Consider the following 25993-nt stretch of genomic DNA (forward strand, 5'->3'; position numbering starts at 1 on the left):
AAGGACTCTGTAAGCCACGGCTTCCTAATCAGTGTCTGGAGTAGATTGTATTCCTGAGGGCTGCTTTTATAATTCAGTGAGTTCTCACAAATCATGTGAAGTTTTTAAGAAGTCATTCCCTCATGTTTTGGAACAATTTCAGATGTCCTTGTAATATTCACAGTCCCCATTTCATTTTCCCCATTTGCAGACTTTATGGACTCTCCTTGAATTTGGGCCAAACCAGTGAGTCTTAGTTAGAAGCTCATGCCAGGAGGAAGTCCATTGAAATACTAAGGTGGTAAGAAGGGGTTTAAAACTTCTTGTATAATTCCTAGTGAGGTACCAGCTCATTTTCTTAGTCCATGGAAGGCAGATTTTAGTGGCCATCCCAAAGAGGGAGAGATGTGAAAGTACAAAGTTGCTTCTGGCCCAATGAAAGTCGCTCAGTTGTGTCCGACTCTTTGTGACCTCCTGGACTGTAACCTGCCAGACCCTTCTGTCCATGGAATCCTCCAGGCAGGAATACTGGAGGGGGTAGCCATTCCCTTCCCCTGGGGTTCTTCCCGACCCAGGGATCAAACCCAGGTCTCCTGCATTGCAGGCAGGTTCTTTACTATCTGAGCCACCAGGGAAACCCATTAAATTTTCAATCTCAGTTTTCATCACTGTCGTTTTCAGACACCTCTAGAAAAGTAGGTCACCAAATTTACCTATCATTCAAGTGGTAAGGCTGACATAGGAATTAGAGAGCAGCGCAAGCTGAAAGGATTTAGGAGTCTTATCAGTGATCAGCCCAGCTCAAATAGGGAAAGCTGCCAGCTGCTGCTGTGCGGCCAGCAGCTGTGTTAGATCAGCAGCCCTGTCATTTGCGGAGTTTGCTGACTTTGAGCGTAAGGGGAAAGGACTCTCATCTCAAAGCAAGGGTTGTTCAGTGAAATTCTCCCTGTTGGTAGAGAGGCCTAAAAGTGTAGGCCGAAGAAAGACTTAGAATAAACATGGGAAGCTTCTTTTCTCTTCCAAAGTTTATGCCAGAGAGAATGAGCTTTGTTAGTTCAGGTGGCAGGATGCTTCTGAATCCAGCATGTGTTTACTGAATGTAGTTGTCTGTAGATCGCTAATGACTCTTGAGGTTGCTGGCCGCACTTACTTGAAAGCACCACAATGAACCAGCATCTGATCAGTGCTTTTTCCCATGGTGACGAGAGTGCTTAATTGGCTTTATTATTGAAGATGGAGATTGCGTTAACACAGCAAGACAGTGCAAAGGCTGCCCATCTGTAGTGCAAGTCACAGCTCTCTCTCTCACTGAGTGATTATTAGAAACTTCTAGTCATGGGGCTGTCTGGTGTCTCTGATGGTAGACAATCTGCTGCAACGCAGGAGACCCCGGCTCCATCCCTGGGTCGGAAAGATCTCACGGAGAAGGGAATGGCAACTCACTCCAGTATTCCTGGCTGGGAAATCCCACAGACAGAGGAGCCTGGAGGGCTACAGTCCATGGAGTCACAGAGTTGGACACAACTTAGCAACTAACACTTTTACTTTTCTAGTCATTTAGGGAGTTTGACTAATACTAACTTTGGGATAGTTTAAACATTTGTATCTTTCTATATGTAAAATTGAAGAATTCACTGTTTAGTAGGGGACTCATCCATTGAACCTCTTAAGTTTTATTTTTTCCGGCTCTGTTTTAAAATGATAGAAACTCTAGTGATTTTTAGCTACAGTGTTTTTGTTCTCTTTCATGCTACCTAAAGCATTTAGAAGACTGCAGAAGCTGCTTTTTGCAGCAATTCAGTTGCGATCTAGCTGTCATACTATGACCCTTAAAACCCAAGACCGAGGCTGACGAGTGCCATCTACTGTTCTCGAGCGTTGCTGGGAAAAATTTCGGAAAAAAAGGATGTGCAGCAAAGGCCCCACCAGCCTATTTTGTAAAGAGCTGCCGCCCCTCAGCTTATTGGTTACCCAGCATCTATTATTGTATGCTAGTAGGCATTTTAAGAATCAATGAGGTTTTATTTATAGTTTGGCTCCATTCAGCAGTTGACCTAATTGTTGTGTTGGCAGTACACAAGTACTTTCTATTATTTGTCTCTCATAATGAGGGAGGATTTAAAAACGACAAACAAACTGATGATTCCAGTGGAATTTATTGTTGCCAAACTTAATTTTATTGTTTATGAATTTTAGGATTAAAAACAAAAACTGTTCTCACATTGTCTTTTGAACAAAACATATAGATGCAATAGTCTGGCTGTTTAAAACCCATCTGTGCATAAGGCATCCACATATGTTCTATGAGGATGAATGTGCATTTGGAAACAATTTTAATGGGAATAAAGAACATTGACTGTTCTCTCTAGGATATAGAATTTGGGAGATATTAAAATTTTTTGCTTACTAGCTTTTTACTCATTGACTTTTATAGTGAACTGACTACTTCTGTAGCATCTAAGCGGCTTTCTTGAGCTGCCACGTACAGTCCGCCTTTTCAGTGTGTGCAGCTCAGTGGTTGAAGTATGTTCACTGTGCTGTGCGACCGTCACCACACGTCCTTTAGTATGCTCTCCCCACCCTGAAAAGCAATCCCAGGCCCGTTAGCAGACACTCCCTGTTCCCTCCTCACACCCCCTAGCTCTGGGTTATCAGTAAATCTACTACTGTCTCTATAGAGCTTCCTGTTGGGGACACTTTATAAATGGAATCATAATGTGGTCTTTTGTGACTGACTTTTCACTTTGCAGCAATAACATACTCAGGGTTCATCCATGTTGTGATATGTATTAGAGCTTGATTTCCTTTTGTCACCAAATTACATTACCCTTACAACTTCTTAGTTGCTAAAATTACCTTACTAAAATTCCTAATTAGGAAAAGCTTGGATAGGCAATGAATATGATTTCTGGTCTTTTTTTTTTTTGTGGAAAAGGATCTTATCAGAGTATGGCTTATTGATGTTTTATGCTATTCATTTCCTTCTAAGAGTTTACGGAAGGATAACTGGCTCATTGAGCCATCTGCCTATAGTAAGAGCAGTTGTGACTCATGAAATCTCAGGAGGTTTTGTAAAGCAGTCCACTGTGGGCCAGGTAAATATTTCAGTCCCAAATGTGGGATCTTGTTTTGAAAAGAATCCTCAAGCCAGCCGTAATTGCACAGTTGCTATGCTGGGTCCTCAGAAGTCAGGAGGAAACAGATGTTTGTCTTGGCATCCATTAAGCTTGGATATGCAGGTATAGTATTAAAAAGGAGAGATTAATGTTTCATTATTAAGTAGCAGAATTAGTGTGGTGTTGGTATTTTATTTTTTTACCCAGGTTTCCAAAAGTAGTTATTCATATATTCTTCATGAATATTTTGTTTTCTGTAAGAATACACATTTATCATTTCGTCGGTTATTCTACAGAGGTCTCTAAAATGGTATGATAATCCAGAAAGATCCAGATAGATTTCATTATTCTTGATGGTTTATAAGACTTCTGCCCTGGGAGGCCTTGAAGTTAACCCATCACGTACCATTCATTAAGGCATTTAAAATCTACTGTGTCACTTTTTGTATGAGCTCAGAGTATCCGAATGGGGCCACGGCGTTGGGTGCAGTTGTCGTCTTGTTCCCCGCACAGGCACCAGAGCAATGGAGCCGTCATTGCCCGCTGCGGACAGCCAGAGGTCAGCTGGTGGGGCTGGAGGAACGCTGACGATGAGCACCTGGTGCAGTCTGTAGCCAGAGCTTGTGCCTCTGACTCCCGATCCAGTGGCAGCAAGCCGTCGGCTAGGAACAGTCCCCGAGACTTCCCCTGTGCAGGAGACCTCTCTGATGTGGAGTTCGGTAAGGAATCCCTGGGCCTCTGGCAGCAAGTTTTTATAGCATCTGAGAAACTTTTCTTGAAATGGCCTTTTTCTTTTAAGACAGAATTTGGTTTCATAGAAGAGCGAGAGTGAAGCTTCAGTTAGTGGGATTGTTTGGGGAGTCGTGGGTCTTGGCAAAAACCAGAAGACCTTCTCTCTCACACTTGGTTAAGAGGGCTAGAGTGTTGTCTTTCTTGCCATTGTGACAAGATGGACTCTACATGTGATAGGGGACCTACAATGTTTTCAGACCGTGAGGGAAACACTGGGCTTACATTGCAGTCATTCTAGGTAGAACTGAAGTATAAGAGACTGTAGGCAAAATAGAAAACAAACTCGGGAGAGAAGTCCCGTTGTATTTAGGTAGTTTGGGTTAGGTGGACTTCACTTAATTGAATTTTTTGGGTACTGTAATAAGTGCCTGTCGTTTTTATTTTGCAACAATTCTGAGATAGGTTCATTTCGTTTTTTCTTCCTGCTCCTGTTGTCCCCAGATTCTTCTCTGTCAAATGCTTCAGGAGCAGAGAGTTTAGCCATCCAGCCACAGAAGCTTTTGATCTTGGACGCACGCTCCTATGCAGCTGCAGTGGCAAACCGAGCCAAAGGAGGAGGTTGTGAGTGCCCAGGTGAGGCGCACAGTGCTTCTGTCCTTGGGAGTCCTGCCCACACCCGCCTGGGTCTTAGTGCTCAACTCGAAATGAATGGAAAGCCATGTTCCTCAGCCTGTCATGAGAGAGCCGCAGCTCCTTGGATTGACAGTACTGCATGCTCTTCTCATGGGAGAAATGGAGGAGGGAGCGCAGTGAAAGCACAGATTCTTCCCCGTGCCAGCCTTCTGGTGATAAGGAAAGGCCCTTAAGAAGGCCTGTTAGGTTTGGAAGCTGCTGCTTTGGTGGCTTGATTTCTCAGCCTTTTAAAAGCTTTTTATTGTGTTTGACATTGGGTATGCTCATCACTGGCCCCACAGAGAAGTCCTCACATGGTTTTACTTGAAAAACATGGGGTAGAGATTGAAGTGAATACAGCTCTAGTGAAGCACCTCAGTCCTGACTTAGAGCAGCCCCACTGTTCGCACACTGGCTTTCTCCAAGGAGGGGCCTCTTGGGTGCAGGTTGTGTGCCGATGGAGCAGGTAGAGGCACTAAGCTCCTTATTCAGATGTGAACTAATTGCTGGAAAAAGCAGTTTGAGCACAGAATTTGAATACATAAGTACGTGGTTCTGCTAGGTTCTTCTTATCATTCCAGAGATGCAAGTTAGCAGAGGCCCAAGAAGCAAGCCTGGGGTAAGGTAGAAGAGTGTGGGGGGCCCCTCCGTCGTTCAGTGACGTCAGAGTCTTTGTGACAGCATCGACTGCAGCCCACCAGGCTCCTCTGTCCATTGCATTTCCCAGGCAGGAGGTCCCGAGTGGGTTGCTATTTCTTATTCCAGGGGATCTTCCTGACATAGGGATCGAACCCACATCTCCTACACTGGCAGGTGGATTCTTCACCACTGAGCCACCTGAGAGACCCTAAAGTGGAAGTCGGAGCTTTTTTTTTTAATAAAAGCTTCTATTTTATGTCAGTGTCTTCTTCACATGGAGAAGGGAATGGCAGTCCACTCCAGTATTCTTGCCTAGAGAATTCCATGGACAGAGAAACCTGGCAGGCTGCAGTCCATGGGGTCACAAAGAGTTGGACACAACTGAGCGACTGACACATCCTCACGTCTTTTTCACACGTCCTTCCTTTTCGAAAAGATGGCTAGAAATCAAGTGCTGTTTTCATCTCATAGTAAAGGACTGGGCTAATAGTCATCAAAATACCAGTATCTCATTAGTCAGCAGCTACAGTGGATTGTTTTACAGCCAGTTTGCTCCTTTTGAACTTGGTGTTGTGGATTAAATTCACCATATTTGTGTTCTCTCTGTTGTTCTCTCCAGAGTATTACCCAAACTGTGAAGTTGTCTTTATGGGGATGGCAAATATTCATTCAATTCGGAGGAGTTTTCAGTCTCTGCGTTTGCTGTGCACTCAGATGCCAGATCCGGGAAAGTAAGACCTTGGCCTTGGCTTTAAGTTTGCACTGTCCTTTTTTTTTTTTTTTCTTTTTTAATGAGTTGGAGGGGGTTTTTCTATTTTTTTGGTTAACTTCAGTTTTACTATGAGTCCATGGGTGTTCTCCTTCTTGTGTGAGGATCATTTAGCAAAAAGGAGGAGCTAGGAGAAAAATCTAGCCCTTTGAAAGGTATGGAAATGTGCAGCAGGGAATAGGTCTCAAACCCTCAGAATGGAAGCACCGCTGCCTTACTTTTCCTGGGCCCTCTTCTTTCTCTTCTCCATGTTTTTGACTCAGAGTAACTTAATTATGTGTTTTTTGACATCCTGTAGTGACACTTAACCTCCTCTGAACTGGAGTGTTTTACCGTGAACAGTAAAAGTGTATTCATCATGTTCTAGAAAGGGTTAAACTTTTAAACATGCCAGGAGATCAGCTCCTTTTACATTTGCTTCTGATTTTAAACTACTTTCTTATTTACTAAAAACATTACCATGATTTTTATTGCTTATTAAAAATGAATGGCTGGCATTTGCTGTGAGGAAGGTGAAATAACACCCCTCCCCACAAGGGAACTGTTTGAATACAAGATAAATTAGGAGGAACGCTCTGTAAAAACAAATATGGACAGATAAATATTTGAAGGCCCCCGCTTCACTATTTTGGAAGCTGGAAATGGTGCCGGAGGATAGAGTTTTCTCCTTTCTGGTGTTTGTGCTGGAGCCCGTGGCAGTTTCTCTGAGTTCTGTTGAGTAGATCTCATGACTGCATCAATTTTGCAGCATTCTTTGATTAAATCAAATGGTGGCTGCCTGAATCACTTGTACGAACTCCTGGTAGCAAATGATTAATTTCATCATAGTTGCAATCAGCCGAGAGGGTGAAGCAGTTGTCCTTGGGGGAAAAGCCTGACCAAAGAAATAATGGCTGTCTTGTCTGAGGGTCAGCAGTTTGCATCTGCTACGCGAACTTAGAGCCCAGCTAGTAGCGCTCCCTTCCCTGCTGATGGCACACACACAGTCTGCTCAGGTCCAGGGCACCTGCCACTGACTGCGTGACTCGAGCCAAGTGGCTTCATTCCTGTGGTTATCAGTTTGTCCTGCCTATAAAAAGGATAGCGTCAGTACTCCCTGATCTCTAATATCTTCCATAGGTTAAAAGTCTTTCTTAAAAAGCTGTTTTTTAAGCTCCTGAGTCAAGAAGATGTAATTAATTAGCCCTTGTTTGGTCCACATGAATGTCAGGGAGGAGGGAGGTTGTAAAGGAAGAAGGAAATGACTTGTCTGTATTTGGCACAGATCATAATGCATTACTGACACTTCCCTGTAGATAAAGAGACACTATGGCTGTGGCGGGAGCAGCTGTAAGCCGGCCTCCTGACACTTGTTTGCAGCTGGGGAGGGCCCGGGCCTGGTTGTGTTTCTCCGTCAGATTTTGAGAACAGGACGAGGGAGGCTGCAGTGTCAGCACCTCCTGCGTCAGCAGACTTGGGTGCAGCTCCTGTGTTAGGCTGGAGACACCGACTGGGTTGTAAGGATGGGTCAGTCAGGTTCAAGAGAACCAGGTTCTCAGTTACTGTTTCTCCAGGGGCCAGGAGGTAACTAGCCATTTGTTCTCCTAAGCCCCAACTTTCAGTTTTCTTTTTCAAGACTATGAGGAATAAGAATAAAGAATCCACCTGCAAAAAATGTTTCTCAGGTATTTAATAGGCCATAGAAAGTCTTGAGATTGAATTTTTACCCACGACTTAAAAAGTAGGAACCTTCAGTGTATGCTAGGCACTGCACAGGGCAGGTGTAACTGCCTGAGGCAGTGTCTGCCCTCTTAGGAGTCAGTCTGGTTGGTAGAACAAGCCAATCCTTGTGAAGCCAGTGCGTATGCAGTACGTTTTGTTGTCTTTTTGCCTGGAAAGACCCTCTCTTTGGGCTATTCCAGAAATTCATACTTATCCCCCAAGGTTTAATAGGCCTTTATAGACTCGTCACAGCAAAAGCCTTCTCTTAGTCCCCGACAGAAGTATTGATTCCCTCCTCAGACTCAGTGTTTGAAGGGCTGGACTATGGCCTTAACCACAGATCTGATGATAGTTTGGAGAAATTTGAGCTTTTTGTGGGGGGTGGGGAGTAGAATTCATGGCAGGGCAGAAGAAACAAAATGTCAGCACAATTTAAAAAAACCTATTGTCATTATTCCCAAGGGGTAATTCTTGGGATTTGCTACTTTTTGAAGGCCTTTTGAAAAAAGATTTTTTTCGATCCCTGCTGAATCCAGTCTTTTTTTTTTTTTACTTTATTTTACTTTACAATGCTGTATTGGTTTTGCCATACATTCACATGAATCCACCATGGGTTGAATCCAGTCTTCACTAAGCCCAGTAACAATGCGCAGCCATTGGCTACTCATTTGTGTAAGTCTAAATCATTAGTTTGGGCCTACACAGTTCTAATCCATAAACATTGAAGACTTTATCAGTAGTGGTAAGTGATGTTATCTGCACTGTTTTTGGAGTGGCATCCAACTTGTATCTTGTTATAAAAGTGTTAGTCCCTTGGTTATGTCTGTCTCTTTGTGACCCCGTGGACTGTAGCCCACCAGGCTCCTCTGTCCGTGGGATTCTCTGGTCAAGAACACTGGAGTGGGTTGCCATTCCCTTCTCCAGGGGATCTTCCTGACCCAGGGGTTGAACCAAGGTCTCCTGCATTGTAGGCAGATTCTTTACCATCTGAGCCACTAGGGAAGCCACTGTATCTTGTTACAGAAACATGTTGCTTTAAATGTATTTAATTATTTTATTTGTGTATGCCAAGTCTTGGGTGCAGCATGTGGGGTCTTGAGTTGCGTATATGAACTTGTAGTTGCAGCATGTGGGTTCTAGCTCCCAGACCAGGATCGAACCCTGGCCCCCTGCATCAGGAGTGCAGAGTCTTAACTGGACCACCAGGGAAGTCCCCACAGACTTATATATTTGAGTTTTCCTTTTTTTTTTTTTTTCTGAGAACTTGTTAGGCAGAGTTGCTGATCATTAAATACAAATATTTTCTCTTTTCCATCTCAGAAGTGGTTGCATTTTTTTTTCTTTAGGAGAAAATTCCAGAAAGAACTAGCTTTATTGGGTAGATACAACTCTTTACAGACTGAAAATTATTAATTCTCCCTGGGTAATTAGCAGTAAGATTTTTGGAACAAAAGGTGGCCCTGTTAATTACTGTCCTGTTCCTAAGGCTTTCCTGTTTTGCATGGTAGGGCCTGGGCCTAATCCTTGTACGTACTTTATAAAGACAGAGATTTTCTGTTTGTTGTATTTGGAGGGAAATGTCTTTGGGAATTGCTTTTCAGTTTGATGGGTATTTGGCATGATCCAGTGTCTCATAAAAAGCAGCATTTCCCATCCGCTTGTGTTTGGTTTTTCAGTTGGCTCTCGGCTCTCGAGAGCACCAAGTGGCTGCATCACCTGTCTGTGCTGCTGAAGTCGGCGCTCCTGGTGGTGCACGCCGTGGACCGCGACCAGCGGCCGGTGCTGGTGCACTGTTCCGACGGCTGGGACCGCACCCCCCAGATTGTGGCGCTGGCGAAGCTCCTGCTGGACCCTTACTACCGGACCATCGAGGTAGGGCGGAACACTTCAGGATCACCAGGGGAAGCCGGGCAGGGTTTTAGGATAAGTCTTGGTTGAGGTGGTCCTCCAGTCAAAGTGGAATTTCTATGGTTTAGAATCACTGCTCCTTTACCTTGAGCTGAATTGTGGTAGTACCTACCACAGTGCTTTTCCCTCTTAAAAGGGGGTGGATTGTAGGTAATAAGGTACTAAGTATACAGACATATTTTCCTTTGCAGAATATCTACTTGGAAAAGTTTTGGCTACCCCGGAAAATGGGGTTTCTGTAGGAGGGATCTTGACGTGCTTATTAGGATAATGGGTCTAAATATCACCACAGTGTTCTGTGGAGAAAGAACCCTGTTGTGAAATATCACCTGTTGGGCTAGAGAGACAAGAAAAACCTTTAAGGTACCCTAAAATATATGTAAATCTGGGATAGGGAAAGATTTTACAAACATGACTTCATAAGTGTAACATGAAATTTAAAAATAAGATATGAAGGGGACAAAAGTGTGACTTTTTAATAGTGAATGAAGCACTAAAAATAGTCTTAAACACTTAGATAAATGCTTAGTTACCACCCCTCTGCTGATTGGGGGGTGGAGGCAGGGGAATTGGGAAACCGTCCTAAGTATGTGTCCCATCATTTGGCCACGGGGCTGGGTTGGGGCTCCTGATGGGCTGTGTGGAGGCCGTTGAAAGGGATTCCTGTCGGTGGCCTTGGGTTCAGGACAGTCATAGTTTGGATAGACAGGCACAAATGGGTCTCTCATGGGTGCTTCCCCGCAGGGTTTCCAGGTCCTCGTGGAGATGGAGTGGCTGGATTTTGGCCACAAGTTTGCTGACCGGTGTGGTCACGGGGAGAACGCGGATGATCTGAACGAGCGCTGCCCAGTGTTTTTGCAGTGGCTTGACTGTGTTCATCAGCTTCAGAGGCAATTTCCATGCTCTTTTGAGTTCAATGAAGCATTCCTTGTGAGTCTGTGCTTGTGGTTCTTCATTTTGGGGACCTTCTAAATTCATAGAGGTATCAGTGTAAGTGTTAGTGGACCAGTTTTCACTTTAAACAGCATCCTTTCTAGATTTAATTAAGGGGCTATTCTTACCTTTTTTATTTTAGAAAAAAGGTAACACAGGTGTTTGTTCATTTAATGAATCCATGTGCACTAAGTTTATGTAAAGTCTTTGAGTTGTTCCAGATGTAGCTTTAAAAATGGATAATAGAAGCACTAAATAGTAGTAAAAAATAGAAACAATAGGTTTTCGTCTGCTCCCTCCAGTCAGTCACACCAACCTGCCTGGGTCTATTCCCTGCTCTCTGCTCCCAACCTTTGAAGGAGGACACACTGGCCTTGCCCTCTTCCAGCCTCCCTCCACCTGGGCACCAGCTTCCACGCCCTCCTCTGCTCAGCTTCACGGCTTCAGCATTCCTGCTTCCCGCCCTCTGTCAGCCTGTTCCTGCTTTTCCGGATCACTGCCGTCGGCGTACGAGCAGGGTGCAGTGCCTCCTATCTCATCACACCTGTTCCTGGATCCTGCATCCCCTCGAGCTGCAACCTCATTTCTTATTTCTTCACAGCAGAGCTCCTCAGGTCTGCTACATTTACTCTCCCAAATTTTTCTCGCCTTCTCTCTTAAACCTGGTTCAGTCAGGTGTTCACCCCACTTCACCAGAGCTGCTCTTGTTAAGGTCACCAATGATCTTCACATCGCTAACCCAGTGATCAGTTTTCAGTCACCTTTTAAAAAATTTGCAGTATAATTGATAGATAATATTTTGTTAGTTTCAGGTATACAACAGTGATTTGATACTTGCACATATTGCTAGTTAGTTAGTTCAGTCGCTCAGTCGTGTCCGACTCTTTGCGACCCCATGAACCGCAGTGCGCCAGGCTTCCCTGTCCATTACCACCTGCCGGAGTCTACCCAGACCCATGTGCATCGAGGCGGTGATGCCATCCAACCATCTCATCCTCTGTCGTCCCCTTCTCCTGCCCTCAGCAGGAGGGGTCTTTCCCAGCATCAGGGTCTTTTCAAATGAGTCAGCTCTTCGCATCAGGTGGCCAAAGTACTGGAGTTTCAGCTTCAACATCAGCCCTTCCAATGAACACCCAAGACTGGTCTCCTTTAGGATGGACTGGTTGGATCTCCCTGCAGTCCAAGGGACTCTCCAAGAGTCTTCTCCAACACCACAGTTCAAAAGCATCAATTCTTTGGTGCTCAGCTTTCTTTAGCTCAGCTTTCTTTATAGTCCAACTCTCACATCTGCTAGAAGATACTGCAAAATCTAGTTAACATTTGTCACCATGCATAGTGATAAAGTTTTTTCTTATGATGAGAGCTTTTAAGATGTGCTCTCCTGGCAGCTTTCAGATATATAGCACAGTATTACTGTCTTAACGTCCGACCCCCTAACTTAGATCCCCCTAACTCACGTCCCATCCTGCTGACTTGTTTTATAATAGGAAGTTTGTACCTTTTGACTCGTCTTCATCTTTGGTTCATCGCTAACATTTGGCATACTTGAGTCATCCCTTTCTGAAACATTCTCTTCAGTTGACTTCTAGCACACACTGTTAGTTCTCTGCTTCACCAGCTGGTCCTTTCTGTCTCCTTAGCCGGTTCTTCCTTACCCCCAACTTCTGAACATTGGAATGCCCCAGAGTTCAGGCTCCTTCTCTAGGGATTCATCCAGTCCTTTGGCTTTAATTGCTTTCTGTGATTCCCACATGTATAGTCTTCAACATAGACCTCTGTCTCTACTTAACTCCAGGCTCTGATATCCACTTGAATGTCTTAATGATATTTCATTTTCAGAACTTAGTTCTTAATATCTATATCTCCCTACCTCAAAACTGATCTTCCAGAAGTCTTCCTTCTCACCAAATGGCACCTCAATCCTTCAGTTCATTTAGGGCAAAGCTTTTATGTTGTCCTCAACTTCCCTTTCATATTCCGCATTCAGTCTATCGGCAGACTCTGTCGTCGTGCTTTAAACATGTGTCTAGACCTGGTAACTCAACTGCTGCCTGTGCTCTTCCCAGCACTGGTCTAGGCCACCGTCAGCTGTTGCCCCAGGTGCGTGCAGACAGTCCAGCAGCCTCAGAGGTCCTTCTGAAACATGACACAGACTGTGTCTTTCCTGTCAGGAAACCTCTAGTGACTCTGCTTTTCCACACAGTAGAAGTCACAGTCCCTCTAAGGCCTGCAGGGCTCTGCAGAGGTTACCGGCCAGGCTTCTTTCCCCCCGCCCTTCACCTCGTGCAGTGTCCGCCCGTCACACTGGCCTCCTCCAGTTCCTCAGCAGTTGGAAGCCTGTGCTCCCCTCAGGACCATCACGCTTGCGGTTGCTACTGCCTGGAGCGGCCTCCCAGCTCCGTCCCCCAGTGCGCATACGCCCTGCTCTCCCCTTTTCAGCAGGCCTCTGCCGCTGAGGCCTCTCACGCTGCCCTGTGTGTGCCCCGCCCCCTTCCCTGCCCTCCTGCCTTATTGTGCATCGCACTGCTCACGCCTCCCCAGGGCAGGAGAGCAGGCTTCTCACTGCTGCTTCTCTGCACCCATAGACACGTCTGGGCTGCTCCACAGCAGCGTGTTGAAGAAGCTGTTGTGAAGTATGCCCTCAGTTCAGACTTGGTGGCGCACTGACCCGCTCCTGTGCCCAGTTAACTTCAGACCTCGGAAGTTGTTTACAGGGCGGCTGAGAGGATGGGGGTGCCAACGCCCTTTTGAGTCAGGAGTGGTGGTGGTCGGGGTTGCGAGAAGGCTGCAACTTGGCTCCCCCATCCTTCCCGAGTGTGAACTGAAGTGCACATCAGGGGTGTTGGGGAAGGTGGCTTTGCTGGGCTGACTTCCCCCCAGAAAACATGTATCCCTTGCTTGATTTTTGCCTCATGTTGGATCTCAGGTGAAACTGGTGCAGCATACCTATTCCTGCCTCTTTGGAACATTCCTGTGCAACAACGCCAAGGAGAGAGGAGAGAAGCACACTCAGGAACGGACTTGTTCTGTGTGGTCACTGCTTCGGGCGGGCAACAAGGCTTTCAAAAACCTACTGTATTCCTCTCAGTCAGAGGCCGTATGTATCCTTCAGCCTTTTTGCTCTCAGCAGCAGAATAAATTCGGGGATGGGGACACATGGGGTCCTTTCAAGAAGCGGCTGTTTTCTCGAAGCCCTCTCAGTGGTCTCTGGATAGCTTGGTTCCATTTTTTTCCAACCACTCTGTCCCGAGAAAGGCCTGTTTTCTGGTTATGCTTTGCCCTGCTTCCAACTCCTCTTTGTTCGGGGTGGTTTGACCTAACACACGTCTCTACTTGGCCACTCTAGATAATAGAGTCTTTTCTAAGCGTCTCTGCCAGAGCTTAACCTACTCACAGCATCATCTCCTGACAAGTGGAGAGGCACTTAGGTCGTTCCCTGGATGCCTGACAGCTCAGAAGTCGCTGCAGGCCCCCCGCACCTTCCCAGTGTCAACAGGCAGTGATACCCACTGCAGCTTCTGCCTCAGCAGAAAGCTGCGTGTGATGCTGGCATGTCTGTCTGATTGATTCTTCGCTCACATGGAGAACTGGCAGCTCATTTAAGACTTTGCTTCTCAAAGGAACACCTGTTAAGCAGAGAGAAGGAAGCGTGCACGTCTGTGCATTGGTCCATGGTCTTGTTCCTCTTGTCAGAGTGCACCTTAAATTCTAAGTCACAAGGAGGCTAATCCGAGGTTATATTGATTTGCTGGACTATTAATGAATAACTTCTTACTTCAGTTAAGTAGTCCAAGGAAAGATTGGAGCTAGCTGCTTCTCTCTCTCCTGTGCCTGCTGGACAAGTAGCAGTATGGAAGAAAGCTTCCTTCCTTCCTTTCCACATGATTAACTTAGATGATCCTATAAAACAGGTTTGACAGTGTGTTCTGAAGCCAAGCTTTGTACCAGGGAACAGACAATCACCATCTAGCAGAATGACTCACTTTGTTGTGCAGTAAAAGCAACAAATTAAGCTGAGAAAAGCCAGTCATTCGGTAAAGGTGACCTAAGAAATAACTAATGAGAAGTGGATTTTTGAAAAACGTTTTTAGATTTCAGAGGCTCTCAGGTGAAAAATGTCTGCCGTCTGCTCTCGACCCCAGATAAGAGGTGCCTTCACTGATGGCATGGCCTTTGGAGATCTTGGAGGGCTGCCGGGCATTCCCCCTTGGTGCCTGCTCTCCCCCTTGTCCCTAGGCATTGCTGGCAGGCCTGTGGGCGCCTGCTTGAGCCCGTGTCCCCGCCCTCTCCTCAGGTGCTGTACCCCGTGTGCCACGTACGCAACCTGATGCTGTGGAGTGCCGTGTACCTGCCCTGCCCGTCCCCGTCCGCCCCCGTGGACGACAGCTGTGCGCCGTACCCAGCCCCAGGCTCCAGCCCTGACGACCCGCCCCTGAGTCGGTGAGCCTGGGGCTGGTGCCGAGTCCTCAGGGCCTTCGCGGGTGTACTCCTGTGTTGGGGTGTGCGCAGGGATGGTTGGAGATTTTGACGTTGTCTGGCTCCACACGTCTTTCTTAGCTCTCTTGAGGTTTTCTCAGGGAAGGTGTAAGGGTCTGGAGCTCTGAGGCTCTGGATCGCTTGAGCCTCGTCCCTGAAGAGTACTGGGCACCGTTTCCGCTCTGTTCGTGGGCAGTTTCTCAGTGATGGAGCAGATCCTCTGGGTTCCTGTGACCCTCTGGCTTGAGTTGCAGCCACAGCTCTGTGCTCCTGCCTCCCTGCTGTGACTTGTCACCTTGCCCTTGAAAGGCAGAGTTTATCAGATGATAGTCTGCTTTGCAACCTACGACTTAGCTTCATTGAATTCAGACTGATGAACAGTAACTTAAAATATTGTACTGTCAGAAGACCAGCAACGCTACTTTTCTTTGCCACTAATTGAGAAATGCAGAAGTATCATGAAGATTGTCTTTCTGAAACCGTGTTTGGTGTTAGTTTATCTGTATGTGTTGGGCATAGGGTAGGGGAGGTGCCCGAGAGTAGAAGGTCTCACCCTGGACCTCTGCCTGCCGGCAGCCTGAGCCTTATTCCAGATACGCCACAGCTCCTTGAGTAGCTGTGATGGAGCCAGTGAGGAAATGACTGCCTGTTAAAACCTGTTGTCTCTTGACTTCCCCCAGAACAACCTCAGATCCTTATTTCCCCCAAACTCCTTTCTTTAGGCTACCAAAGACCCGATCATTTGACAATCTGACCACCGCCTGCGACAACACAGTGCCTCTGGCCAGCCGGCGCAGCAGTGATCCAAGCCTGAACGAGAAGTGGCAGGAGCACCGTCGCTCGCTGGAACTGAGCACCCTGGCCGGTCCTGGGGAGGAGCCTGCGGAGCCTGACAGCCTGGGGAAACCGACCAGAGTGCTGGCTGGTGCTGAGCTGTCTGTTGCAGCTGGAGTAGCTGAGGGGCAGATGGAGAACATTTTGCAAGAGGCCACCAAAGAGGAGAGTGGGGTAGAGGAGCCTGCCCACAGAGGGGTGCAGGAGGTCAAAGAGGAGGCTCTGTTGGAGGAGGGGAGCAGGGGTAAGAGCCCCGAAGGCTCAGCCTGTGAACTTGATCAGCAGCCAGAGGTGGGTGAGGCTGCCCTAAGGAGCCACCCAGGCACCAGCCTTCCTGGGCTCTCACAGGGTGTTCCTGAGCAGGGCGGGCACACTGTTCTCCCTAGTTCTCTCCAGGAGCCCCCCAGGGGAGAGGGTTCCCAGGAGGTCCCTGTGGAACTGTCTCAGATAGGAGCTACGGCAGAGGTCAGGGAGGAGGCAGCCCTTCCCGTCTCAGCAGGTATGGAGGTTGACTCTGGTACCTCGCAGTCAAGTTCTCTGCCCTCCCAAGTTTCATTTGAGACCAGAGGACCAAACATGGATAGGTCTGTGGACATGTTAATGGAAGATAAAGTGAAGTCAGACAACGGGCCCCAGGGCCATCACAGACCTGGCCCGGTCCACAGTGGCCGGCTCGGTGGCAAGGACGTGCTTCCTCCAGCCGTGGAGCCCAGGCCTGCAGAGAGAAGCCTGGCGGAGAGGCCCCAGCTGGGGCCTGCGGTGCACAGGACTTCCCCCGGCGGTGCCCGGAGCCCAGCACATTCTCCTAGTGCCTTGCCTTTAGCCGAATGTAAGGAGGGGCTTGTGTGCAACGGTGCCCCAGAGACTGAAAATAAGGCCTCGGAGCAGCCCCCAGGGCTTAGTACCCTCCAGAAGTACCCCACCCCCAATGGACACTGCGCCAACGGGGAGACCGGGAGGAGCAAGGACTCCCTGAGCCGCCAGCTGTCGGCCACAAGCTGCAGCTCTGCCCACATCCACACGAGGAGCTTGCACCCCAAGTGGCTGCACGGCCACTCGGGGAGACCGTCGGCTGCTGGCAGCCCTGAGCAGCCTTCCCGCAGCCACCTGGACGACGACGGCATGCCCGTGTACACGGACACGATCCAGCAGCGCCTGCGTCAGATTGAGTCGGGCCACCAGCAGGAAGTGGAGACCTTGAAGAAACAAGTCCAGGAGCTGAGGAGTCGCCTAGAGAGCCAGTACCTGACCAGCTCCCTGCGCTTCAACGGGGACTTTGGGGATGAAGTGGTGAGTACACCATGGTGCCTCCCTAGCTGCACAGGAGATGGGCACGCTGTGCCGGGCGCCCTCTGTCCAGATTTCAGAAGCAGTCAGAAAGGTTTAGAGTAGCCCCGGTGAGAGGCTGGAGACCGCCCCCGCCAGGTGACCGGCAGTGCGCTGCTGCTTCTCTCCCGCCGGCGCACCCTCCACTGGTGTCCTGTCTACAGGAGAGGCAGGAAGCGAGTGCACACTCGCTATGTGGCGGGTCAGTTCTCTGTGCAGAGAGGGTCAGGCCTTGAAGAGCGTGAACTCGCAGAATGACATTCGTCCAGCAACACCAGATATTCCTGTCCAGTCACAGTGCCTGTACTAACCCCAATAGCTAGTGAGCAGTTAGTCCCCACCCCCCAGTACCATGAGCTGTGGCTTGGAAGGTCTAGTTCTTTTTAAACATATTTGTGCCCATCTTGTGGCAGGTGGTGGCAGTAGAGAAGGGAAGGAGGATTGGTTTCTAGCACAGTCGGGAGTTAGTGCACATGGGCCTGGTGACTGGAGGAGGGAGTACCTGAGGGGAGGGTCTCAGGGAGACACTCTGCTTCCTTGTGGGTCTGACTTGGCGTGATTAAGAACAGGTATGAGTCTGGCTCTGAATCAGTCAGCGTACATTAAAGGCGGGCTCATCCAGTGACTTCACTTCAAACTGACTTGGTTTTTTCATTTTCCCAAAGAGTCCTTCAGAGAAAGGAGGACACGCCCAAAGCACTGTTTCAGCACTAACAGGTGTCAGTGGCAGGGTTAGATTGGCAGGTCCCCTGGAGCAGCCGACACGGTGTTCCCCCTCCACCCTGGTCACTTCTGCCTACTCACTCCCTAGAGCCCGAGGTCTGCCCCTCCACTCCAGAGTCACTGCACCCGGCCTTAGATCTGTGTATCTCTCTTCCAGCTGAGCTCAACCCTGTCTCTGCACCTGCTCAACCCAGCTCTCGATGGCTGAGGCACCTAGAGATTCAGCAGCCCTAACACCCAGGCCCGCCCACATTCCCCGTGCTCCCTTTGCCAAGCTCTTTCTTCTTCTGGGAGGAGACCAGGTTCATTCTGTTCAGCTGTGTTTGTTTGCCAACAGACTTCAATTCCCGACTCGGAAAGCAATCTGGATCAGAACTGTTTGTCTCGCTGCAGCACAGAGATTTTCTCTGAAGCCAGCTGGGAGCAGGTGGATAAACAGGACACGGAGGTACAGGCTCAGCCCCTGTTCTGAGTGCCACCCATGCAACTGTTTGCGGTTCTTCTCCACCCCCATCATCTGTCCCCCCTGCCCCAGCCAAGGGAAAACCTCACCGCACACTCAGCCCTCTCTGAGTCTCAGCACCTATGAATTCCCGTCAAATCTGGAGTTTCTAAGCCAGGGAAACTTGAGCCAGCCCTTTTTTCTTAGTGCCTCTGCCCTAGAGCCTTGCCCACTCTGACAGCAAGCAGGCTGCTCTGGCTGCCTCTTGATCTCAGGGGAGTTTGGAGTCCCCTCGAGGGGAACGCTCTGGACGCCTTTCCTGTGCCGCTGACGTCAGGCCTGATTGGCTGGCACCGCTGGAGCCAGGGTGGTCCTTGGGGCCCTTGCTGCCCCAGCGTGGCTCCACGGGCTCCAGCTGGGGTCCCGTCTCCTGCCGCTGACCTGGCCCTGATGTTTTACAGATGACCCGTTGGCTCCCTGACCACCTGGCCGCCCACTGCTACGCCTGCGACAGTGCCTTCTGGCTTGCCAGCCGGAAGCACCACTGCAGGTACCCCTGGGGGGAGTGGCGGGGCGGGTGGGGTGTGGGGGCCGAGGCTGGGGCAGAGCCTGCGGATGGAGATGCGGGCATCTGGCTGGCAGACCCAGGGGTCTTCAGGACCCTGGCCCACCTTTTGTGCCTCTGAAATCGGTGTTTACAGAACTTCATTTGGTGTCTGTCTTCCATTTTAGAGTGATTGTAAGTTTTGAAATGTACAAACGATGTCCCTTTTTGTTTTTTCTTCCTTGATTGGTGAACAACAACTATTTCCACCCAAACCACCACTTCTTACTCCTAGAGTGAAAGTGCTTCCCATGCAGCATGGCTGCTGTGAGCAAAAGAGCTTTCCTGCTGTGGGCAGGGAGCTTCATTTGCCTGCCCCTTGCCCTGCTCCCTGACCTCATACTCCTTGGGGGTGGGGGGCTGGTGGGACTGGCTGAGAACACAGTTTTCGGTCCACAAGGCTCTTCTTTTTAGGCTGCAGAGTGAGTGGCTGCGGATGCTTTGCTCCAGGTGGGGTGGTGACTGGAGAATCGTGTCCTGGGATAGAAATTTGGTCTGAATTGTGACAGAGCTCACCCACATGAGTGGACCTGGTTTAAAAGGGAACCACCTCTCTGTCCAGAGATGATGCTTCCAGGACTATGTATCTCCCCGCCCTCACCCCAAGCCCAGATGTCTTTAGTAGGCTTCTCCTCTGAGGTCTCTCTCCCCTCCTTGCAGGGACACTGATCGTGTTGATCAAACGTGGTGAGCATTTGCAACAGCTTGTCTGTGGTGTCTGCACATCTACAGTAGCTTCTCCACACTAACGCTCCCATTCCCCTCCTCTGCACTCACTGGGATGAAGCTTGGGTCTGGGAGCGCAGGCAGGTGGGCTGGGGCCGTTGGAGGCACCACAGCCGCTGGCTGAGGAGACCACTGGAGCTGGTCAGGCTGCAGCCGAGGGTGCGCCTGCTGACCGCACAGGTCAGGCGAGCCATCTGGTTGATGGCGAGAGGGGTGCTTCAGCAGGGGCTGGTCTTGTGAAGTGGCCAGGAGAGGGGTGTTTAGAGCTTTGTCTTTGGGGTCAGTCATTCCCTGAGATGCCAAAATAGTACTGGCATCACTACTCTTTAAAAAAAAAAAAAAGCCCAGGACCAAACAGAGGTGGTCTTTCCAGAGAACTGCAGCATTGAAAACTGCAGGGCAAGACCCCATGTGGTATCCATCAGGATTGCCTGAGAGAGGTCAGATAGACAAGCTTAGCTCATCAAATTCATGGCAGGCCTTTGAGTTGAATTCCAGCAGGTATGTGAAATAAATGTACACATTCAGAAATAGATTGAGGCAGTTTCTCTCTGTAACCACAGGTTCTTCCTGATACATGCTTTTCAGAAACAGTTGTGAATTACTGCATTCCAGAGGATGAAGTCTTGTGTGTTGGTTTTCCTTCTGTCTTTTCATTGCCCCTTTCCTTTTGTGGTATTTTTTCGTCCACAAAGGGTTTTCAGCATTCTTTTTCGTGCTTAAGTGGCCCTTAATCCAGCAGTGGGTTTCCTTTCTGAGGAGCATAAAGGAGAAGGTCATGAGTGATGCTGGCTGAGGAGGAGTTCCCCTTTAGCTTTTCACCCCACGTCATTGGAGGGCTGCATCAGACTCCTTGGAGTCTCCTGTTGGGCTTATTGGGGTTGATTTTAGGGCCTCCCCAGAGTGGGGCTGTAAGGGAAGCAGAACCTCAGCCTCTGCCAGCTCCCTTTCCTGGAGGCCGTGCAGAGCATCTGTTTGGGTGTGCAGACACCTGTGCTGCACACACGCATCAGAGCTGGGCTTTCAAATGGAGGAAGGGTGAGAGGTCAGGGTGCAGTCAGGCTTTCAGAGAGCAGATACTCCTTGGGTATGCATGCGGACAGCAGAGTGACCCACAAGAGTGACTGACCCTTGTCTAATCGGGGGTGTGTGTGCACACGTGTTCACCTGCATTGTCCTCTCACCCTGAGCGTGTGGCACTGGTTGCTCGTCTCCTGGCTTCGCATGCCGGCAGCACAGCAGTCCTAGACGGCATCTGTTACTGCCTCTGAGCCTTTGGGCACGGGCTTCTCGCTCCCCAGGTGGGCTGGAGGTTTCTCTCATCTGAGCGGCTCGGAGACCAATTGAAGTGGTCTCTGGCCTCTTTATGATGTCAAGCTACACAGAGGCCATTGCTCAGGTGGGTGTGGCCGCAGGGTTTTCCTGGGCCAAGACTCAGCCATCGAGCCTAGTAGCTGCCTTCCGCCCTGGGCCCATTTGCTTTGATGGATCTCTGATGAGCAGTGCCTTCTGACACCTGGTAACCTTGAGCTGTAGTGATAAGGCAGCCAAGTGTCCTGGACCCTGAAGTGAAAGTGGTGTGCGACTGTGCTCGGGAGGGCTCCCTTCCCTGCCTGGCTTCTTCCTGGGTTAGACCCACCGGACTGTTCGGTGTAGAGGAGTCTCCAGTCTCCAGCACATCGGAGTTGCATACCGGGAAGCCCCGTCTTCGGAAGCTGGTTCCCCAGCCTGTCTCTGCTGCTGACACTAACTCTGGTTTTGTTTTTTCTCATCTCAAGGAACTGTGGGAACGTATTCTGCTCCAGTTGTTGTAACCAGAAGGTTCCAGTTCCCAGCCAGCAGCTCTTTGAACCTAGTCGAGTGTGCAAGTCTTGCTATAGCAGCCTGCATCCCACAAGCTCCAGCATTGACCTTGAACTGGATAAGCCCATTGCTGCCACTTCAAACTGAAGCTCCGTTACCTGGGGCGGGCGGAGGCCAAGCTGCTCCCCTGACAGGCCCACGCAACCTGGGCAGACCTAGAGGCCCGTGCGCTTTGGAATGGGGGCGTGAGCCAGCTGTGCAGAATGGCGGCCCTTTGGGGTGTGCCGCTAGGATGTGCTTTGAGTCCTCCCTTCCCATCCCACCCCCACTTTTTTTCCCTCCATTTTCTATCCTCCTGCCTCCAAAAAAGAGAAAAGTACCCTGGTTGTCTTTTAAAAAAAAAAAAAAAAAATTTTTTTTTTTTTTTTTTTTTAATGGAAGACCAGAGGCTGCCAGCTGTCAAGCGATGCTGAGCAGTGTGGGAGGAGGCTGGTTGAGTCAGGAGTGGAGGCCTGAGCTAGACAGCAGGGAATAACACCGGTACTGCCATTTTTGACCGATCCTCGTTACCACCGCCACATCAGAGCTGAGTGGAAACCTTTGCTTCTGAGGACGCCGAGAGCATCTGCCCTAAGAGCAGTGCCCCCGTGCCCTCTCCCCACCAAGCGGGGCTGGGCCAGTCCCCCCACAGGCAGAGGAGTGGGAGTGGGGTTGGGAGGGGGCACCCTCCCGAGGCCCTGAGAGGGCTGGCATCTCCTCCTCCACAGGATTCTCTTGTTATCTTGTTACGGGACCCAGGTGTCTGGGCTCCCCTCACTGTCAGTGGTCGGCCCCCTCAGCCAGGCCGGCAGCTCTTCCCACCCTGGGCGTCAGACCGGCCAGAGCACAGCACCCTGCTGCTGCAATCAAGGCCGGAGTGCGCGCTGAGCCTGGGGAGCGCCTGAAAGCCCCCTCCCAGGCCTGGTACCCCACTGTCTTCCTCGGCCAGCACAGGGAAGTCCAGACTCAGAGTTCCTAAGCCACCCCACTCCCAAACAATCCTGGATCTCCCCCTTGAGGGTAGAATCGGTCTTTCAGAGTGCAAGCGTCTGGAAGGGGGAGCGTGTCCCACAGAACCAGCCTTCCTCCACTGCCCTTTGGAGCCGGGCCCTGCTGCTGTGCTGCTTGTCAGCCGCAAGACGTGGTGACTACAGGGTTCCTTAGAGAAGGGACATAGCCCGTCGGAGATGCGAGGCACCTCTCCTCAGCAAGCTTTGATGTGGCCCTCAAAGAGCCTTAAATCAGGATTTGTGGTGGAGGTGGGTATGGAGAAGGGTGGAGCAGAGTTTAGGTTTGTGCTTTGTGATCTTGGTGTCCATGTTTGTGCCTGCCCTCCCTCCCCGGGGAAGGGCCATGCTCGGCGCTGCGAAAAGCTGCTAACTGGTAACGGGGCGGATTGTGGTGAGCAGTGGGGGTGCAGCCTGGGAACTCTCCCGACCTTTTGGGAGCAGCTCCCTGGCAAAGGGTAAGTTGTGTCTCAGGAAGGTGGCTCCTGTGTGTGCCTGGGTATAGTTAAGACTTGGCCCGACGCCTTCCCTGGAGCTGTCAGTCCAGGCAAAGCCAAGGGAACCTGAGCATGGCTGACTTTCCAGTGGCAGCAGGCTGCTCAGAATTTGCATTGAGTGAAACAGGGTGTAAGTTCTCCTCCACACTCTGTGTGGTCAGGCCTTGCAGGTTGGGAGAAATCAGTCTAATTGAAGATTGTGCAGTTCCTAGTGACAGGTGCCAAGAGGTAATGATTACGGGTTTCTTGGGTCTGATGTACAGTGTGAATAAATGCTTGCAGCTCTTAGCCCTTTTTTGATCAATGAAGCACTTTTTTATTAATATTTTTCTTTGTATGTAAAGGAGGAACCGTAACTCTCCGTAGCTGTACATATAACCCTTTTCTCCTAAAGAGGAGTCGATCAGCGCTCCTATATTTTTCATTTTTTGTCAAAGCAAGAAGTAAATACTTTAGAACTGTTAAATATATAAATAAAGTGAATAAAGTTCAGTGTTCCGCATGGTAGCGTTTGCTAGCACATTCTGATTTTTGCCCCTGTGGTTTTATTTCCCTTCATCCCATTTCCCTCTGACACAGAAGCAATTTGAGGTGCTGCTGAGGAACTGAACTTTGACACGGGAAAGCTAAATTTCTTTCTAGCTCTAGACTTGGCAGGAGCCTGCACCTTGACGCCCACACACTGAAGCGCACTTCCTTGATGGCTTTTGCCTCTATGATCTCCAGAGTTAAAAAGGCAAAGCACACAGTCCGCTATTCTTCCTTATCCAAAGAACTGAGTGTCAACAGCAATTAAAACTACCTCTGTCCTCCAGGCTTTTTTTTTCCCTGCTGTTACTCTGATTTCAGCCAGTGCTCTGGCCCCTTAACCCCACACACCACCGAGGCCTGCGGGCAGTGGAGACCGAAGGGGGTTTGTGGGAGGGCGGCCAGAAAGCACCCTGCCTCTGCCTGTCCTTGGCAGAGACTCCTTGGGGCAGAGGAGACCGAACTGGGTGTGAGTGGACTGTGCGCATAACTAGAGGCCTCCTGCCTCCTACAAGAGGAAGCAACCTCCGCCTCTTAGATCTGCAACCAGTCGGGAAGGCCATAGCGTCCCGTCACTTCCTGACTCGTTCCTGCTCTCTGAAGAGGGATTTTCTTTCCCATGTCACTGTTGGGCACCCTTCCCGTCCCTCGGGCCTCTGGGGACATAACGTGGTGCAATTCTTCCCAAGGGAGGGGAGGACCGAGCAGTGCCCAGCTCTGGGGTCGCCAGCCTTACTTCTGAGGTGAGCTGCAGGCTCGTGACAAGTGGCCTGCGATGAGCCACCTGAGAGCCTCCCAGGGTCACTCTCTGTATGTCCTCACTGCTTAAAGTACACACACACTTCAACACACTCCAGCTGGTTCCAGTCTGAGATGTGTGTGTGCCATGTGGCAGGTGTGTGAGGGAGGTGCCACTTCAGCGGCCTTCAGTCCATCAGGGAGCTGAGTCTGGGCTTAGACCACTTTGTGAAAACCTGAGTGAGTGTCTACACAGAGCTCCTGTTCCTGAGGGCTAATGCTTTAGCCCTTGGTAAATTAGAAATACTGGGAGAATCTAACAAAGCTGTTGGGGCCATAGATGGGAACTGCCGGTATTAGGATGGATAAGACCTGCACAGTGTGGGCAGAAGGCAAGGAAGTGCCCCATGAGGGAGGCTGTACGTGGAAGAGTTGGTTATCCGAGGACATGGCCAGTTTTCCTCACTCAGAGGTATTTGATCTCTGAGCCCTGGAGCACTAAAGGTGACCTTGAGGTGCCAGGTTGTCATCGTCATCTCCGGATTTGCCTTTCCTGGGTCTCAGTAGTTCCCTTCTTTCTGTACTTTGGTCTCGATCCCAGTCCAAAAACAGAGCTGCAGTGATTCGACCAGAGTCCAAAAAATGATAGAGCTGCAGTGATCCACTAAGACTTCCTAGTAAAGGTGTACAGAAAATTGATTTTGCTAAAATGCTCATTTCTGCATTAGCAAAGAATATTCTAAAACACTGTGGCACATTTAAAGGGGAATGAACAAAATGCTCCCAGAGCATTTGTTAAACTTCCAGCTATCAAAAAAAAAAAAAATCAAAATGGGAGTAGAGTAAACCCTAGAATACAGTTTTCAGGCCACTTGGCTTGATACACCTGGCTTGGCCCACGAGGCTGGGTGATGTCCTGCCACTGAAAACCTGTGTAGCGGTATGCCGCGTTTGCTGAGGGTGTGGCTACCGGTGGTGATGGGCCTGGGCTGTGCAGGAAGATGACTGACTCTCCACTTGGAGTTTGGAAGACATGGCAGGGGTCCAGCTGTTTGATTTCATCATCTAAGAGCATTTGTTCTAAGTGGAGCTTACCGATGAGCTATCTGGAGGGCAGGTAGAATGTGAGAGAGGCGGCGGGTCCGCTCCCAAGCCTCGGACTCGAGACGGTCTCCCTGGCCCTGGTACACCGCGGCAGTGCTGCCTGTGTCCTCTCCCTTGCTTGGAGTCGTCTGCTGCCTGTTGTGCAGGTACCAGCTGCTTCCCGGTCAAACGGGGCTCTTCTAGGTTAGGCAGTTGGTCAGAGCCATGAGGGGAAAGGGTACCCTCTGAAGTAGGAATTACAAAGTTTTTAAGTGCTGTTGTATTTTATTTACCACTTACTGTCTTTTCTATCATATCCATGTTCTTAGCTTCTGTTACATTGCTCATGGCAGTTGGCATTTCAGTTGTATTTTCAGTGAAATTTTACATCAGCTTTCAAAATTGACTTTTAACTGCTTCCAGACTGGTTTTAAGATTTTTTTTCTAAATGCAGAACTTAACCCCTGAGGCTTGGATCCTGGTGAAATAGCTGTTGCTGCTGACAGTGGTACCTGCTACTGCCTTGACTCTGCTGTAGACTGTAAACCAAGGAGAGACCGTTTCCACGCACAGTTGTTCAGCCCCTTGCACGGTGCTTAGCTAGTCAGTCGTGTGGCCCGCGTTTAGGTGCCTGGAGTAAACCCACTCTTCCCCTTAGTCTGCTCAGGAGACACAGAGGGGCCTGGCCAGGAGGGGACAGCAGGACTCCCCAGCTGTG

The 25993-nt window shown here is 49.6% G+C and overlaps 1 protein-coding gene across 10 annotated transcripts in view; it reads left to right on the plus strand.

Moving 5' to 3' along the window:
• MTMR3 (myotubularin related protein 3) overlaps nt 1-23433 on the plus strand; it is a 126597-nt gene extending 103164 nt beyond the window's left edge. For 4 of the 10 annotated variants that reach the window (XM_040251028.1, XM_040251026.1, XM_040251027.1 and 1 more), the window contains 12 exons: nt 3609-3814; nt 4329-4460; nt 5758-5869; nt 9285-9480; nt 10261-10446; nt 13376-13546; nt 14744-14889; nt 15648-17049; nt 18146-18256; nt 18712-18800; nt 19515-19541; nt 21359-21773. In XM_040251028.1, the coding sequence (XP_040106962.1) occupies nt 3609-3814; nt 4329-4460; nt 5758-5869; nt 9285-9480; nt 10261-10446; nt 13376-13546; nt 14744-14889; nt 15648-17049; nt 18146-18256; nt 18712-18800; nt 19515-19541; nt 21359-21530 (2950 nt within the window). In that variant the 3' untranslated portion in view covers nt 21531-21773. Of the gene's footprint in view, nt 1-3608; nt 3815-4328; nt 4461-5757; nt 5870-9284; nt 9481-10260; nt 10447-13375; nt 13547-14743; nt 14890-15647; nt 17050-17965; nt 18257-18711; nt 18801-19514; nt 19542-21358 lie in introns of all 10 variants that reach the window. The other 6 variants (XM_040251025.1, XR_005722987.1, XM_040251030.1 and 3 more) reach the window with 6 other exon arrangements.
• Nucleotides 23434-25993: the final 2560 nt, after the last annotated feature.

Source organism: Oryx dammah, unplaced genomic scaffold (assembly GCF_014754425.2).
Source record: "Oryx dammah isolate SB20612 unplaced genomic scaffold, SCBI_Odam_1.1 HiC_scaffold_12, whole genome shotgun sequence".
Classification (NCBI taxonomy): domain Eukaryota; kingdom Metazoa; phylum Chordata; class Mammalia; order Artiodactyla; family Bovidae; genus Oryx; species Oryx dammah.